Source organism: Numenius arquata, chromosome 2, assembly GCF_964106895.1.
Source record: "Numenius arquata chromosome 2, bNumArq3.hap1.1, whole genome shotgun sequence".
Taxonomy (NCBI): Eukaryota; Metazoa; Chordata; class Aves; order Charadriiformes; family Scolopacidae; genus Numenius; species Numenius arquata.
In genome coordinates, this window is record NC_133577.1 from 58,891,414 (window position 1) to 58,908,029 (window position 16,616).

The 16,616-nt window shown below is 41.4% G+C and overlaps 1 protein-coding gene across 1 annotated transcript in view; it reads left to right on the plus strand.

Annotated features, from left to right (window-relative positions):
- Positions 1-16,616, plus strand: part of ABCC9 (ATP binding cassette subfamily C member 9) — a 73,025-nt gene that overhangs the window by 49,551 nt on the left and 6,858 nt on the right. The window contains exons 27-34 of the mRNA XM_074168907.1: positions 13-82; positions 900-1,057; positions 3,949-4,041; positions 6,666-6,768; positions 9,126-9,227; positions 11,859-11,979; positions 13,079-13,209; positions 13,784-13,862. Coding sequence (XP_074025008.1) covers positions 13-82; positions 900-1,057; positions 3,949-4,041; positions 6,666-6,768; positions 9,126-9,227; positions 11,859-11,979; positions 13,079-13,209; positions 13,784-13,862 — 857 coding nt within the window. The remainder of the gene's footprint in view (positions 1-12; positions 83-899; positions 1,058-3,948; positions 4,042-6,665; positions 6,769-9,125; positions 9,228-11,858; positions 11,980-13,078; positions 13,210-13,783; positions 13,863-16,616) is intronic.

Sequence of the window (16,616 nt, forward strand, 5' to 3'; positions counted from 1 at the left end):
TTTGTTTAACAGGTTCTTTGACATGACTCCGTTGGGGCTAATTCTGAATCGCTTCTCTGCTGATACAAATATTATTGATCAGGTAGACGTATCAATATATTCTGGTTCATTACATCTTGGCTTTGCAAATTTTCACTTAGCTACTGATTAAGATGATGTATTAAAATATTCAGTAGGTAAAGGCATAGCAAAACCAGGCTCCTCGAATGATAATAGACAAATTCAAAATAGAAAGTACACATATTTGTAGTAACGAGGGCAGGTAACCACTAGAATAAACATCGTGGGAGGTGGTGACTCTCAATTTCTTCATATGCAGACTGGTTGCTTCTGTTGGAAGATCTGGATTAGCAAAACACCAAATTTTGGGCTCAAAACAGGAAACAGGGTAGAATATAATAACTTTAAGTGGGAGTACACATGACAAATAGATATTCCATCCTGGCTGTAGCACATGTGAATTTAGGCCATTCAGGAAGAGGAAGGAATGCTTTCACTGTGGGTGTGAATTAAAATGTGTGGATGAGCAATAATCCTGCATGTAAGGGTGATGGGAACGTGGAAGGAAAATGACGAGGCTCTGAGAAAGCATCTCTAAATATTTGGGATATCAAGAACAATCTTCTTTGTTGCCTGTTATATAAATGAGGTGGAAATAGCTCCTATTTCCCCATGATCTTTGAAACACTGACCTCTAGAAAAAAAAATACTCACTCATTTTTTAACCTGTGCATGTTTGAGTAGTAGACCCACATAAACATAAAGGCTTCTGATATAAGGAGAGTATCAATGAGTTCACAGTGGTGTCATTCCACTTTCCCTATGGTCCTCTATAGGAAAAGGCATATCATGATACTACCAGTAACTTTTGCCTTAGGCTTGTTTTTTGTTTGCCCTAGCACATTCCTCCTACCCTGGAATCTCTTACCCGGTCCACCTTACTCTGCCTGTCAGCCATCGGAATGATCTCCTACGCCACTCCATGGTTCCTTGTCGCCCTCGTGCCTCTCGGGATAGCGTTTTATTTCATCCAGAAATACTTCAGAGTTGCTTCCAAGTATGTATTTAAAAAGCGTCCTGAAAATTTCTTTCTAAAAAAATGTACATAAGAATCGTGATAGAATGTGAGGTTATAGGACCTAGCGTAAGGGGAAAATGGTCATGGCATCCTGCTTTTGATCCTGAGGTATGAGTTTGAGACACACATTGGAGGATGTTTCTAGCTGACCTGACTACAAATGGGGTATTTGGGGAAGTAACACCAGTTGCATCACTTTTGTACACTGTTGGCTATAGAGTCAGATGAGCATGAAGTTTGTTAATCAACTGAGCCAGCTTGCATCTGGACAAAAGCTCCTCTTTGACCTTTTGAGGGTTAGTAGAGAATGGAAAATAACTGCCTGGATTAAAGTCAGTCACGGCTTTTTCTTCATATTGGGGAAAAAGTCTCCACAGAAAGTCATTTCCATTGTACAGCAACATTTCATATTCAGTATGCCTTGCTGGCAATAAAGAGTACATTTTTTCAGCAAAAAGAGTGTTATGATTTCTTCAAGTCATGCTTCTAGTGTTAAATCCATTATATAATTTAGTAAAATATCTTAAGCAAGCCATTTGAAGTTTTTTCTTAAATTCAGTCGGTCATGCTTTTTTTTTTTTTTCAGCCAGATTTCTGGCCAGATTTACAGCCAGATTTACTCCACTTTCAGATACTTGAAAACACCCATCAAGGTGCCTGCTGACCTGCAGGGAGGCCAAAATAACCTACCATCATTAGCAACTGTCACTTCTGGCCCTGTCTTTGCAGTATGCACATGGCAAAGTATTAACTGCTGTTTGGTAGCATCCAGTGAAGAGACACGGTGCTTTCCAACTGAGCATTCCAGTACAGTTGGCTTCACGGACAATACTTTTATTTAGGTAGCCTGAATTTTGTCATTCAGTTTAAGAGTTATTCCTCTTAAATCAATGGAGCAGGAGGCGCACAGAGCAACGTATCCATAATTTAGCCTTGCTTTAGCCTACTTTTCGTCAGATTTCCTCAGAATTTCCAAGGACATTGATTCGTAAGAAAACTCTATAATCAGAATTCACAAAACAAAAATGTTTTATTCTGAAATAATTTGCTTAAATTCTCTGAGATTTTTCAGAAATCTTGTTCTTTCCCCACCAGGAACTAATGCTGTACATGGCAGTACACCAGGTCTCAAGGTGGCTAAGGAATCAGGAGACCTGGTTTTCATTCTTAAAATGTATTATGGTCTCCTGAGTGCCTCCCTGTACACATAGCAGTTCACGCTGTTGCAACTTCTTACTTAAAATACACAAGAGTAGGCAAAATCTGATGTATTAGACCCCAGGGAAATACTACAGTTTCTGTCTGTGATTTTATATGTGAGAGTAAAGTCTCCATCTGTTTCCAAACCTGTTTTTTCCACGTGCTGTACCAATAGCCATACCGTGCAAGCTGCCGAGGAGTTGATCACCCCTGTAGGTCAGCACAAACACACACGTGCACCCATTGGCTCTGCAATTGCTGATCTTCTGCAAGTCTATAACTACCTCATTAATTTTATTCCCTTACATTTTTCTGGGAAAATCTGTATGAGCAGTGCTTTTTTTAAAAAAAAAAGTCTGTTTGAATTAAACTCTTTTAAATCACTTGTGAAGCATCCAGGGTTGACTTGTATTCTTTCAGTCCACAGTAGAAATTAATAAATCCAATTGATTTCTAGAAAAATAGTCTCAGGAAATGTAGGATAAAGGAATAGCTTCAGCCTGTATTTATAACTTACTTGCATGCAGTACTTTCCAGGCATATAAGCTTCACTAATTTTTAGAAATGCAAATATTTACAGTATTTCTTGCAGCACTTTGATTCTTTTTTGTATTTTCCATTACATCTCTCAAAAACTTCTATGTATTTTCCATCATAAATTTGCAAGAGCATATTTATCATCAAAACATAAGCACCAAATTCAGTTGTGTATACTGGAACGTTCAGCATCATGGAGCAGTTCTTTCTCCTGGCCTATCTAATGCAGTGGGCAGACATAGTAGGATTTTAATAAAGAGTTTAAATATCTAGTGATCTGGTCTCTCTTCTGTTTATACAACTGGCTGCTATGCCAATGGCAGAGTGTTACAGAAAGATGTATTTGTCTCTGCGGTTTGGAAAACGTTCCTGTTTCAGGAGACTGGAACTTTTTAGACTAAAATACCACTGCACCATCCAGGTCTTGAAAATGCCGTTGCTGAATAGTTGAGGAAATTTCTCATTCATGTTATTTCTCTGTCCGTGCTGTGTCTAGTTCAACCACTGTGACAATGTTAACACTACAAATAGTAGTGTCATAGTGCTATAGTTGGTTATATTTTACGTTCAGCATGTTACATACTTACAGATACTCAAAAATGAGGCAATGTTTATACGGAAAGGCACCCTGTTTGTTAGCCTAGCTGATACAGTTGCAATAAAATAAACTTGCAGATACACAAACTATATTTTAAACCTAATTTAAGAGCCACAAATAACATGCTATAAAGTTTAAAATCAACTGTTCTGAATTTGATTATAGTAGTTGTATTAATAAATCAGAATGTTTGAGAATAAAAAGTAATTTTAATCCGGCTAAAATGGACAGCAGGTTTTTATCCAGCAGAGACGGGATAATGTCAGTATCGCTGTGGGACAAAGAGAAGCTTAGCTGTGACCAAAAGCTAGATCATGGAGGTGGCTGGGAGGTGATTCAAGGGCTCCTATGGCAAAAGAGAAACGTGATATTCCCATGTCAGTGTCTTTCTATACTATAGAAATACTGTTTTGTGTGATCCTGGGAAGAATATGTGCAATACAGAAGCCGTCTATTCCTGTCTGTTATGCAGTAAAATGTCTACAGACGGAGGTGTTCACACTGTAATGGCTGCTGTTGTTTTTCATGCTCCCAGGGACCTCCAGGAACTTGACGACAGCACCCAGCTACCTTTACTCTGTCACTTCTCCGAGACCGCTGAAGGCCTTACCACCATTAGAGCATTCAGGTCAGTAAAAGAAATGATTAGAGGGAGGCTTGGGTTTTGGTCTGGCCCGTGCAGCTTGCTTAGAGCATGTCTGAGGGCAAATTATTGGATTTGGTGGACTTTAATTAAGCCATCTCAAAAAGGGAAGGGGTTTTGTTTTCCTGTTGCTTTGCCATGCCTCTAAACACTTATGTGTATATACACATAAGTGTATTCACTTATGTGTAAACACACTAATTTATCTGTATGAGTTTTCTGCTGAATTAAGGATGATGACATCTTTAGGATTCGGTATTTAAACTTCTAAGGTGTCTAGTTTAACCATGCCTTGGTTGGACAGCAGGGAGCTCTTCTTTGCTGGGAAGGCACAGGCACCACCCCTTCAGACCCCCCGGGTGTATGCTACAAGCTGTGCTATCCACGTGCCCCTGAATCATTTCTGTATTTAACCCACCACTCAGGCAGGGAAACATCATGATAGCGCTCTCCAGCTGAAAGGCAGTATGCAACAAGGGAGGCTTCCCAAGAAAACTACAGCAGAACAGAACTGGATCTTAGTAGTCTAAAATCTAGCCATGTCAATCAAAATAGAAAAATAAACTCCAGAAGCTTCAGAGAATTTTTCCAACTTTCCGTGCATATATTTTTTCTCTACTTACTACATGAAATACAGACCAAATTCTCCTTGTATATTCACTACATTATAGCTGGCATGACTGTAAAAGTGCCAGCTTGATGTTGCTCCCCAGTAAGCGTAACTTGTGCTCATGGGAGTTGGACTAGATGATCTTTATGGTCCCTTCCAACTCTAAAAAGTCGGTGAAATTCAGTGAAATTCATTCTGTACACTGCAGCATTTCAGACAGGTGCAGATCTCACTGCAATGCTATTTACACACCTCTCTGATCAGCTTAAGACTGCTTCATCACTTCAAGCTAGCATTAGGACCTAGGCTGTTAGTTCAGAGTGCCGCAGTGAGGACTGTGGCAGGACAAGTGAAAATGTCGCTGTGTCGAAGAGATGTCTGGCAGTGCTCAACATGAAATGTCGTAACAAGCTTTATCGACCAGAACAATGTATTGGAACAGTGAATCGTAATTAAGGCCTGATGCCGATGCATGCTGAGTGCTTCTTGAGATGCTCAGAGTGGCCTTTCATCACGCTATGTCCTGAGGAAGATGAAGGAGCTTAGCACTTCTTGGGAGTCGGTCGGCTTTTTTTTTGCCTTACAAAACAGCAATGTGGGCTTGGATGGCAGAGAGCAAAAGGCAGCGCTAGGGAAGGACTAGGCATCGTAACCGTCACTTGTTTTTTCCAGGAACTCTGGTGCTAATCTAAGCCATTAACGTTTCCCTGTCTGTGCTCCACTGTCAACCAAACCTGAAGTCTCCAGCGGTTTTTGTCAGCAAGCTCATATTTACTAACAGTTCTGTTAGTCATTCTCCACAGTTTGAGTTCAGTATGTTCCAGGATAAAATAGAGCAGCTCCTCGCGTAACTTACCACAAAGTAGCACAGTTGGATCAGAACGCAATTTCAGTGACCTTTGCTGTTTGTCATCTGACGGGATAAAAGTCTAAAACTGCCCAGAAGATGAGCTGGACGTGGATGAAAAGATGCAGATTGAGCACGTCAGATTTTCCATTAGGAAAACTGGAGTTCTGCTGCCAGAAAGGCAGGCGAGCAGAATATTCAGTGCATCTTTGCTCCTCCCCATGTCATTACTGTTACCAGTTGTTGGTTTTGGGATGTTGCTTGCAATGTTTACAGGCTGTGAAGAGGAAAATAAAGTATCGGTGGGAAAAGGAGGGGGAGGAAAAAAGATCATACCTAAAGTAGCGCAAGGTGCCATGAATTTAATACACTTACACGGGCAGAGATTTCCTCCTTCCCTCCCAAAGTGTACCTCCGCTCTTAGGCACTCTGACATCCTTGCACTGGTTTTTAGACGTGAAGGGCATTACATGGGAAGAGAGAGAAACAAATGACGGTGAAGGTAACACTGCTCATTTTTGTAGTTCAGAAATGATCGACAGCTCTCCCTCATTGTAGTTGTTGGAGTTGGGTAGGCAATGTGTGACTGGCTCAGAAAACAGCTGAGCTGAGTAGCTGAAAGGTATTGATCTACTGATCAATCTACAGTCTATATTAGTTGAAGCCTTAGAGATGTCACTCCCGTTGAAGACTCCTGCAGCTGGCCAGGTAACTTCTGAAATCAGCTTTTAAGCTGACAGGTGAGCCCTCTGCTCTTGCTTGTGAGGAAGAAAAGAGGGGCCACAGCAGCGCTCACCTGTGGGAGGTCTGGAAGGCTGCAGCACCCACAGTCTGCAGCTATAAAAGCGGATATGCTGTGGGAAGTAAAACCTGTCCCTGGCACACTGGGGACAAGCTGTGATCCAAAATCTAATGCAATATAATTGCTTGTCAAAGAAATTTCTCCCCACTGTACATGTTGCTCTGCCTGGCTAAGGAGAGCCCCTGACAGCAGGTACAGGTCCTTAAGGAAGACTTGCTAACCCAAAGTTTGGCAGAGAAGGGCAAAAAGTTTTGGTTTTGGGGGAGGGGAGGGAGAGAAGAGTTTAATGCTTCATCCTTTTGTGTATGAGTGTGTAATGTGTTGTAATATAACAACTTTGCTCTTGGCAGGCATGAAGCCAGATTTAAACAACGTATGCTGGAACTAACGGACACGAACAACATTGCCTACTTATTTCTATCGGCTGCCAACAGATGGCTGGAGGTCAGGACGGTACGTTCAGTTTAGTTCCAGCCATGGTTTTGAAACCTTGGAAGCAAACAGAGACTTTGCCTGATGCAGAGAAGATAATAATGAGAATTAATCTCGTGATGAGATTATACACGCTGTTCTTTAAAATAGATTGGGATTGTTTATGTTAAACCCATAGGGTTTTTTCAGCTTTCTTGGCCAGGAGTGAGAAAATACAAGTCTCCCTCATCTTTTGCTGTTGTGACGTCTAGCGTCTGAAGAGACTGCAAGAACAAACATTTACATAACTCGAAATAAGGCTTTCTCTACTACTGTGCAGCATCTGCAGACCTGCTGCAGCAGAAACTACTTTCAAAGCAGAGCATAACTTTTCAGTAGTTCTGTGAACTCTGCCATCATTCTGCCAGGCTCTTGTAGGCACCACTGAGCTTCCACGTCCTGAGGTCTCTCTCCAGCACCCGGTTTAATCCCACAGCTGTAATTTAAACCCCTCCTTTGCAGTGCCCTTACTGCAGCTCTGAGGACATGCTGTTTGTGGTTTTACTGTTCAATATCATGAAAGATGGCAGAACTAGACTCCAACTGAAAAACAAATGACAATAGGGCACGATGCAGCCACTGCCAGTGAGACAGGCTTTTAGGGGGGCTCTCCAGGGGCAGCACATGAGGAACTTTCCTGGTCTGCAAGGCAAGAAGAGGCAAGCAAAGTCACTGTGATTTCCTTATTCATCTGACACTAAAAGAGCACTGAATAAACACAGCAGTGACCCAATTCTGCTAGACACAAATAGTTAACAGGCATGATTAATCCTCACATCAAACGCTGTATCCTCACCTTCACTTTCTGGTACACTGGCAGAAAAACAAAGTTGTGCTCCGTTTCTTACAATGGCAAAGCTTTCCCTTGTGCATGAAGCTCTCAACTTCCTACAGCCTCCAAGATCAAGCTGAACTTGCTTCCAAATCAAAGACAGATAAATAACAGAGCAACAGCCAATCCTGGAATAAGCTGTGTAACTGCCTGTTAATGTCTCACAGTCTTAGACTCGGTTACACGCGGCATGAATTTGATCCAAGTATATGCATCACTTCATCATAACATTATAAATAATGTGATCTTGCCAAGGAATAGTTCATTTAGCTCTGCCTAATGGTACGGTGGTACTAAGTTCACTCAAAAATCTGTAGGATTTAATAGCAGCTGTGGAGTCCTGTCCCAACCGCTGATGGAGACTCGACACCATTGTGCTTCTCCTTCCCCGTAGATGTAAAGTTCAAGTCTGTCATCTGCTCATCAACACTTTTTACAGAGAGATGAATCCTCATTTCACATCCCAGAGGGAAAGATTCCAGGGAGGGTATTATCAGACAGGAGGAAAAAAATGGATGGAAAATGCTAACCCTGTAATCCAAAGTAAACACAATGCAGGCAGCAATGGGAGAGTGGGAATGTCAGCAGTCTCATGAATCAGGCACCTTGACAACTACACGAGATCGCATGTGGCATTCATTTCAAAACTGAGGTACACATCAAGAAGATGGGTTGAAGCGCTTGCAAAGCTTATGAGAAGTTAGATCTTTCTAATACAGCCTATACAGCAATTTCTGTAAAGCAAGTCTTCACCATGCAACAGAGCTGAGATCCTTCAGGTATCTACCATGGAGTCGCTCCAAAACTCAAAGTGCTGTGGCAAGAGCAAGGCTTACTAGCTTGTTTGCAGCACCACAGCTACACTGCCTTCAGAGTCCACACTACCACATGGTGTTTCACTGCAGGCTGTGAATCTTTAGCAGGCTTGGGGATGCCTTCACCATGCACAGTGTCGCATTGCATGATGTAGACACTTTAAGTCAGTCTGCCCACTTGTGCCCATAAAATACGTGCATTACCTTTGTAAATTCTACAAAAATTCTTCAGACTTTGTCAAGTCATTGATACTTCTCTTTTTTGGGGAGGCAAGCCCATGTTCGAGAAGACCTGAAGGGGAGTGGAGAGAGTGGAATTGATTTGTTTTAGTGGTAGGAATTAGGGGTGTCAGTATTATGCCATTCTTATGTTTTTATTAATTTTTTTATATGCTCATTAGATTTTTTGATACCTGCTCTTTTTGGGGTGGCCACAGCAAGATAACCCTAGCCCAACCGGATTTGCAGAAATTGCTGGCCTGTTTCACTTGTGTTCAGCAAGTTCATTTAGAGTATTTCAGGTTGGGCACCAAAACCCCTGACCTTTTCCAGGAAAAACAACCCAGATGTAAGGACCAAGTGTCGTTACAGAAATAAACTTTAGTAAACCAAATGTGCTCTGTATCTGAAGGAATTTTCTTGTTTCGTTTTAATGTTGTCTAAAATTTTTCTCTCCCTCCTTCTCGTTCCAGGATTACCTAGGTGCTTGTATAGTTCTGACTGCGGCTGTTACTTCCATCACTGAAGGGCCTAACTCGGGATTTGTGGGGCTAGGTCTCCTGTACGCTCTGACGGTATGTAGGCAAGGCAAAGCTTAAGAACTTTCAGACCAACCTATTAATTTTATGATAGTTTTAAAAATACATACACATGGTTATCTTCCAGCTTTCTTAATCTCGAAAAAAACAGTCTTGCAAATAATGGATTTGAGCCAAAGTTGAGAGAGTTCAGGGCAACTTGGACTTGCTTCAGGTTTTATGAGCCAATTAAAAAAACACAACCATTCCCAGGCCCTGCGTGCTCCCAAGCAAAGCAGGAAAATTAAAAATGCGTAAGAGGACCTGCTGTGCACTCTGTTTTGCACAACCCAGTGTCGGTTCCTGTGTATGTCAAAACCTGCCAGAAAATACTATCCCACAGACTGCCATAACCTGACTAATGTTTAACCAAAGACCAAATAAAATAATTGCTGAAGAACCAGAAATTCCAGCTCTGCCTTTGAAAGGAAACTACTCAGATGTCCAGTATTGTCCATGAAATTTTGAATGGATTTGGGGATTGGGACCTTTAGGGCTAATAGGCATGGTTCATCATGACAGGTAGCAGTAAGAAAGCAGGGCATCATGAGCATAGAGTGATGAATAGAGCATGATCACCATAGAGAGTAGAAATATCACCAAATTAACAGTGAGAGTGGGGACAAAAGTAGGATGAGGATAATGGCAGGAAGGATTTTTGAAATAAAGTCTGGCATGGCAGAAAACTGGCTGCTTTATGGCACTGGTATGGGGGAGGCGTATGGCTATCGGTCTGACGCCGAGATTTGGCTTTGCACGTAAATGCTGGCAGGCCCATGGTTACAACAGAAAGTTCTCAGCAGCTGCCTTTGGGTGGCCTTAGATCCCCTTTGTGCTGCTGTTGCAGCACTGTGAGAGTCTGCCAGCAACACAGAATCAGTCCCAGCGCTTCAACTTCACTCTAAAAACATTCCTGTAATCCTGCTTCATTAGCAGGCATCTGGAAGCGCCAAGAGATCCGCATCATCTTTGGCTACTTTGTATTTAGTCTGTATTTGCAAACAGATCATTAGTGCAAATTAGCCATTCGCTGAAGTCTGGCATAGCAGAGGAAGAAACGCCGCAGTCATCAAATGATTACCTGTCTCTGTCCTGCCCCACAATAACACTGATGAAACCTTGAATGCAGTTGGATCATTGGGTCATCCTGGGTCCCCTGACAGTTTTTTGTATCATTTCTCTTCGGAGCTGAGAGAGGCCCAACGTTTGGATGTGGATGAGAGCAAACTGCTTGTACCAACATTGTGTTTACAGTAGACATCCATAAGCTTATTCTCTCCCCTTGTGTAAACATTGCCAACTGCCTTGCACAACTGCAGTGAAGGTTGAAATAATGGGTAGAGCCTTTCGGATGCCAGGCTCTTGTTATCAAATCTGCCAGACCTGTGATTGCAGCCTGCTACTCTGCAGCAGCAGTTCTGCAAAATGTTTAGCTTATCTGCAAATGTACCCATTTCCGTAACTTCCTGACTCAAAAACTGGACACCAAATGAGCGGGTTTCTGAATAACAGATGAAAATAATACCCCCTAGAATAACTCTATCCTAAGGATAAAGCAAGCAATTAAATCCTTTAAATTGACAACAAATGTTATTGCTGAATCCCAGTGAACATTATTTACCGTATGCCTATTGCATCAGTATTAGTGGAAAAGAAGTGGGGCTGGGTGATTTATTCATAATAAACTTCTTATTTGGCAGATTCAGCAATCTCCCATAAATAAATGACAAAACCTTTCTCTCAATGTGTTTGTGTGTAGGATGTTTTTAAGTTTAGCGTATAAATCTTTATTCAGGCCTGTAAAGTATCTCAGTTTTTAAAGGTGCTTGGCAACCAACTGTTCATAAAATGATCAGGTTTTCTTTTTTATATGAGCACCTAAATAAAGAGTTAGATATGTTTAGGAAATGTTTAAGAAATTGCTTGACAATTTTTAGCCTTAAATAGTCAGTCCCGACTAGAGATCTGCTTCTCTAAGCTACTGGGTATTGTTAGACAACTAATTATCAACTATTATCTGCTACAGGTAATACCTTTACTATTGATCAAATCCCTCTGATTACAAATGGGAATAAAAACCAAGAAGGAAATATCATTGACCTGATATGCTAAAAAACCTCACATTTTCCACGGAGAGAAATGAATTATCTAAATATGCACAGAAGGAAACAGAAGTGAAATGCCCATCAAATCTCTTCAATATATTTGCAAATCTTTAGTTGCAGTCTTTGAAAGATTAGAAAATGCAGTATTTGCAAGCAGCACTTCCAATTTCGATTTTGTGTTCTTAAAGAAGATGCCTTTCACTCTGATTACTAGATTCTGAGAACAAAGATTCCCTTAATCAGTCACATTTTCAGACATTAGGTACAACCTTTCCGTATTTCACCTTCAAAAAACAAGAATGAGAATACTGAGCACTAAATCACTATGTCAGGAATGTTTCTCTTGGAGTATGGCTGGCTTATTACATATTTGATGTTGTTGCACTGAGTGTTGAACTGTTGAAACATCAATAAGAGACCCACTGTGCTGGGTCAGGCCCAAGACTTTTACAAATTTATCCAGCCTTTATTTGGAAACAGGTAGATGAACAGACCTTGTCCTTGTTTTCATTTTGTGATGCAGATAACCAACTATTTGAACTGGGTGGTGAGGAATCTGGCTGATCTGGAGGTGCAGATGGGGGCAGTGAAGAAAGTCCATAGCTTCCTGAACATGGAGTCGGAGAACTATGATGGCTACTTGGGTACTGCACTCTAATCTTTTTGGTTTTTAATGTGGTAATGAGAAAGCGTGGTAGACTTGGTCGTATAACAATTTGTATATATAAATATACACATACATACAATACATACATACAACATACATATGAAATAACGCCTCTTTGGCCAAAATCTGTTCTCATTGACATGTAGGAACTCCACCAATCTGAGTGACAAGGATAGCCAAAGGCACCTATGAGATATGTAGCCCACACTACTCCACATTAAAAAACCCTACCAAATGCCAGGGAGGCAGAGCTTGGCTCTGTAGTACAATCAGAAAGTACCAGGGCACAGTTATAGATGGGATGAAAAAAAACATCCACGTAGCTGTTCAGAAAACAAAAATATGGATACAAGTTAGAAATGCACTAACAGTCACATGCTTTACAGCAGATAAGGTCTACAGGACAGGGATGCACTGGCAATCAGACCTCAGCAACTACACGTTCCTGTTCATACATGGTCTGGTGGGAGGTGTCCCTGCCCGTGGCAGGGGGCTTGGAACTCGGTCATCTTTAAGGTCCCTTCCAACTCTAACCATTCTATGATTCTATGATACTAAAGTGGCTTTGACTGGTATTTTGGAAGTGCTTGAAGTGCAAGGCCAAAACGCTCGCAGGCCAGCAAGCTTCCCTGGAAAGCCAAGCCCCTAGTCTGGAGACAAAACCTGCCTGTGTATTTGCAAATAGGGATGAAATACGAGCTGCGATAATGTCAACAGCTCCTGGTGTACCGCAGTAACAACATCCTTCATTGCACTGCCCTTCCTGTGCCGGTTACTGACCGAAGAACATGTTAACACTGCGCTGACACCACATTCTTCTCTGCTCATTTGGCTTCTCCCCGTTTTATTGCCAAGAGCCACTTTAGCATCTGCCCTCTCGTCTTATGTGTCAAGATCTGGAAGCTAAGTGCCCGCCAAGCAGTTCCCAAATGCCCCCTGGCAGGAAACTGGGACTCCATTTCTTGAGTGGCTTCAGGAAGGTGCCCAGGCAGGAGAGAGGGGGGAAAGGGGAATGTCATAAAAGGTAACCCTCTGATAGCATTCGTTTTGGTTTGTTTTACTGTTAACTATTTCAGATCCCTCTCAAGTCCCAAAAGACTGGCCCCAAGAGGGGGAAATCAAGATTGAAAATCTGTGCGTTCGATATGAGAACAACCTGAAGCCTGTTCTTAAGCACGTTAAGGCATATATCAAACCAGGACAAAAGGTACTGTGTCAAGCAATGGCTACGATCCTCATTCTGGAGCAGATCCTTCCTTAGTGTGCTGCCTTTCCTAAGGTGTCAGAGAGCAAGAGTAACAACAATTTGCAGAGACATCTATATACATTGATGGTCCTCTCTGAGGTCCCTGGGCGTGGGTCAAGAAACTTACACTCATAACATTTTATTCTTGCCTGGGAACAGTTTTCCTTCTCAGAGTCCCCTTTCTTTCCAAGTCCACTGCCTTTGCATAGAGTGAGCCTAAGTGGCCAGATGAGATTAGATGAACACCAGACTGGAACTAAGTAAAAATGCAGTAATATTTCGCACTTCAGCATATAGTATTATAGGAGTCCAGGTTAAAATGCTGAAATTTCAAAAATGTTTCTGGGATAAGTCCTCATGATGCTGAGGGGCAGAAAGCAGGAGTCTGCTTGCCGTGCTCTTTTGTTTCTTTCTGGGTGTCTGCCACTGGCCGTTTCTTCTCACCAGCAGGGCAGTCCAGCCCAGCTTTCCCAGAAGGACTACATGTCTGATTTGCAGCTTTCCTCCGTAAGTAACATCTTGCTTTCTTTTGCAGGTTGGAATCTGTGGTCGTACTGGCAGCGGCAAGTCATCCCTGTCTTTGGCATTCTTCAGAATGGTGGACATATTTGATGGTTAGTTTTCACTAGACTATGTTGTCACTTCTAATCTTTATTTCTTCAGAAAAAGCAAGGAGACTTTTTGATAGTTTATATCCTGGTTCTCTGGCTCAGAAGATACTTGATCAGAATGGGACTTGTTATGCCTGATCCTTCAAAGTACAAAGTGTCCTACTGTGAGGAGCACTTGGTTCTTCCAGGAAATGTTACGCACAGATTATACTTCCAATTTTTTTTATTTTATTTTTTTTTTAGGACGCTCTGACAAAATAATATGCCATTTTTGAGATAAGAGGAAAAAATATGCAACTCTCTGGAGCCTCTAAATTTCCCCCTAAGGAATAACTGCATTAACTTACAATAGCTGTCAAAATGTTAGCAGAATAGAAACTAGAATTTAACAAGTCCATTCCCTTGATATTTATTTTTTATTTTATTGTGGTTTCCCACAACTACAGCAGGAACTGACTTAAGGTTTTGGAAACATTTTGCTATATTTTCACTCCTGCAGCATTTCACTCTCCCAGATAATTGGAATGAACTGGTATGCAGCAAAATGCACCCTGGCATTTATAATACTTGTGTACTGTTGCAGGAATATGGAAACCTACTGGAAAGTCATCTTTTTATTTCAAAGATTTCCATGTTTCTAATTTAATTCTAATTGTGTGTGGAACATTTGGTAGGGAAACCCCAGTAGGATGTGGGAGGATAAATAATGCCGCTAATACTTGCTTTTGTTGTGATTCTGTGCCTATATGTATCTATGGTAATAGGTTTCTGATTAATGGCTGGGGTTCCTGCATATATAAATAGTGCAAACAAATAATAGTTATATTTATGGCCAACTTTAAGTTTCCTTGTACTTTAATCTTCTTTCTTTATCTTTTCTATGTCTGTTCTTTCTGTATCCCTGATTTTTCCCAATGGGAATGCCTAAGTCTTTTCTAATCAAGCTCTGTTTATCCTTTGTGCATATCCCTCTCTCTCGGTCTCTCAGCAGACCCATATTTGGCCTCTATGCTGGTCCACTTCTGGGTGGGGTCCTGGCTCTCTTAAAAGTTACATAACAAGATTTCGAGTAACTTTACTGGAGCCAGATTTCATTCATGTTGTCCATCCTGGTTCCTTATGGCTCTGTTATTTCTTTGTATTTGTATGTGTTCATGTTATTCCTCAACTCTCACTTCTTTTTTTATTCTTTAGTGTTTCCTTTTTCTTGCCTTCTGTTCAAACCAGCTTTCTTTTCTCTTCTGTCTTGCTTGGACACCCTTTGTTGCCTTCCTGGTTTCCCAACTCTTCTCTAATACACTTTTTCACTTAGGTCTCCTCATCTGCTCTTCTATTTTCCTTGAACACACTGGCTTCCATCAAAAATGAATTCCCCTATTCCCAATGCATGCCATATTAATTTTTCTCTCATTGGTCCACCTCATCTTCTGCTAACCTTCTCTCATGTCCTCATTTGTGAAGAAAAGGAATTGCTTAAGTTTATGCAACCGCTGATGTGTTATGCTGAAGTCTTATGACCTGATTCAGACTTTCTGAAAGTCTGAAAACAATTGGACTTTGCACCATACAGATGAAATCTTGGCTCCTCTGACCTTCTAATAAAAGTGTGAGACTAATGGTAGTCCAACTAGGTGGAGATTGACTCTTTCATCAGAATAGGGCCACATAGAGTAACCTACAAAATGCAGTATCATGACAATTGGGAATGACAGAAGAGACATACCTGCATAGCTTTGAATATCTATGTGTTTGCCAGTTCATGGTTAGGTTCTCACTGTTGGGAAAGACAACTAACTGATGAACTTAATGTTAGATATTTTCCAGTTCGAAGTGCAGCTGCCCGGTGAAGTAATCCACAGGGAAACTGCAGAAGTGAGCCTGACGAAAATACCCCTTACCATATCCTCATTCAGTTTGCCCTGGCCCATCCCTTCCCCATAACCCAGAGGAAGTTTCTGTGTCCAGGGAAAGTCAGTGGGGTCAGTAGTTCCTGGCTTTTGTTTGACGATTTAAAGGAAGATATTTCTTCTGCCTTTCTCGCCCTCTTCTACTTATAGAGCAGCCAACCAGTTTCTCTTGTATGTTTCCCCGATCTCCCTTGGCTGAATATCAGCAGTTGCCACACCCAGCACATCATAAATCAGATTTTCAGATGAGATCCATATGCTTACTGACCTGAAGTAGTGACTAGAAAAGGAAAAATCCTCTTACTTTACCAAGTATCCCAGCTGTTGCAGCAACTTCTTGTCAGGGAATGAACTACTAGGTTAAGGAGTGATTAATGTGACGGCTTCCAGTAATCTTATGCTAGCAGAACAGTATGTGGCTAATTGGCAACCAAATACTCAAGTGAAACTGAGCTGTAGGAACCAGCATGAATGGTATTAAAATGCCTTGGAGTAGGACATCCTTTTTGTTTTTCTGATCGGCCTCTTGTTAAAAAGTTAATGCTACCCTATTCCTTCTGGAGTCTGAAGGATAGTTTTGGCTCCTGATGTATGAATTGCAGATACGTACATGCATTATGCAAAAGGAATTGTGCACAATCTCAAATTAAGTATCTTCTGCAACTGTTAAAGTCAAGGGGAAGAGAGAAGGGCACAGGACATGGCTAATTACGTAAGTTGCTCTTGTTCTCACTCTGTTTGGCTGTAAAGTGCAGGTTGCCCCATAATAAACTATCCTTCTGGTGCTCTCATTAATCACATAGCAGGGAAGCCACATATTTCCTTTAAGGGAAGGTGGAAGAGGGGGAAA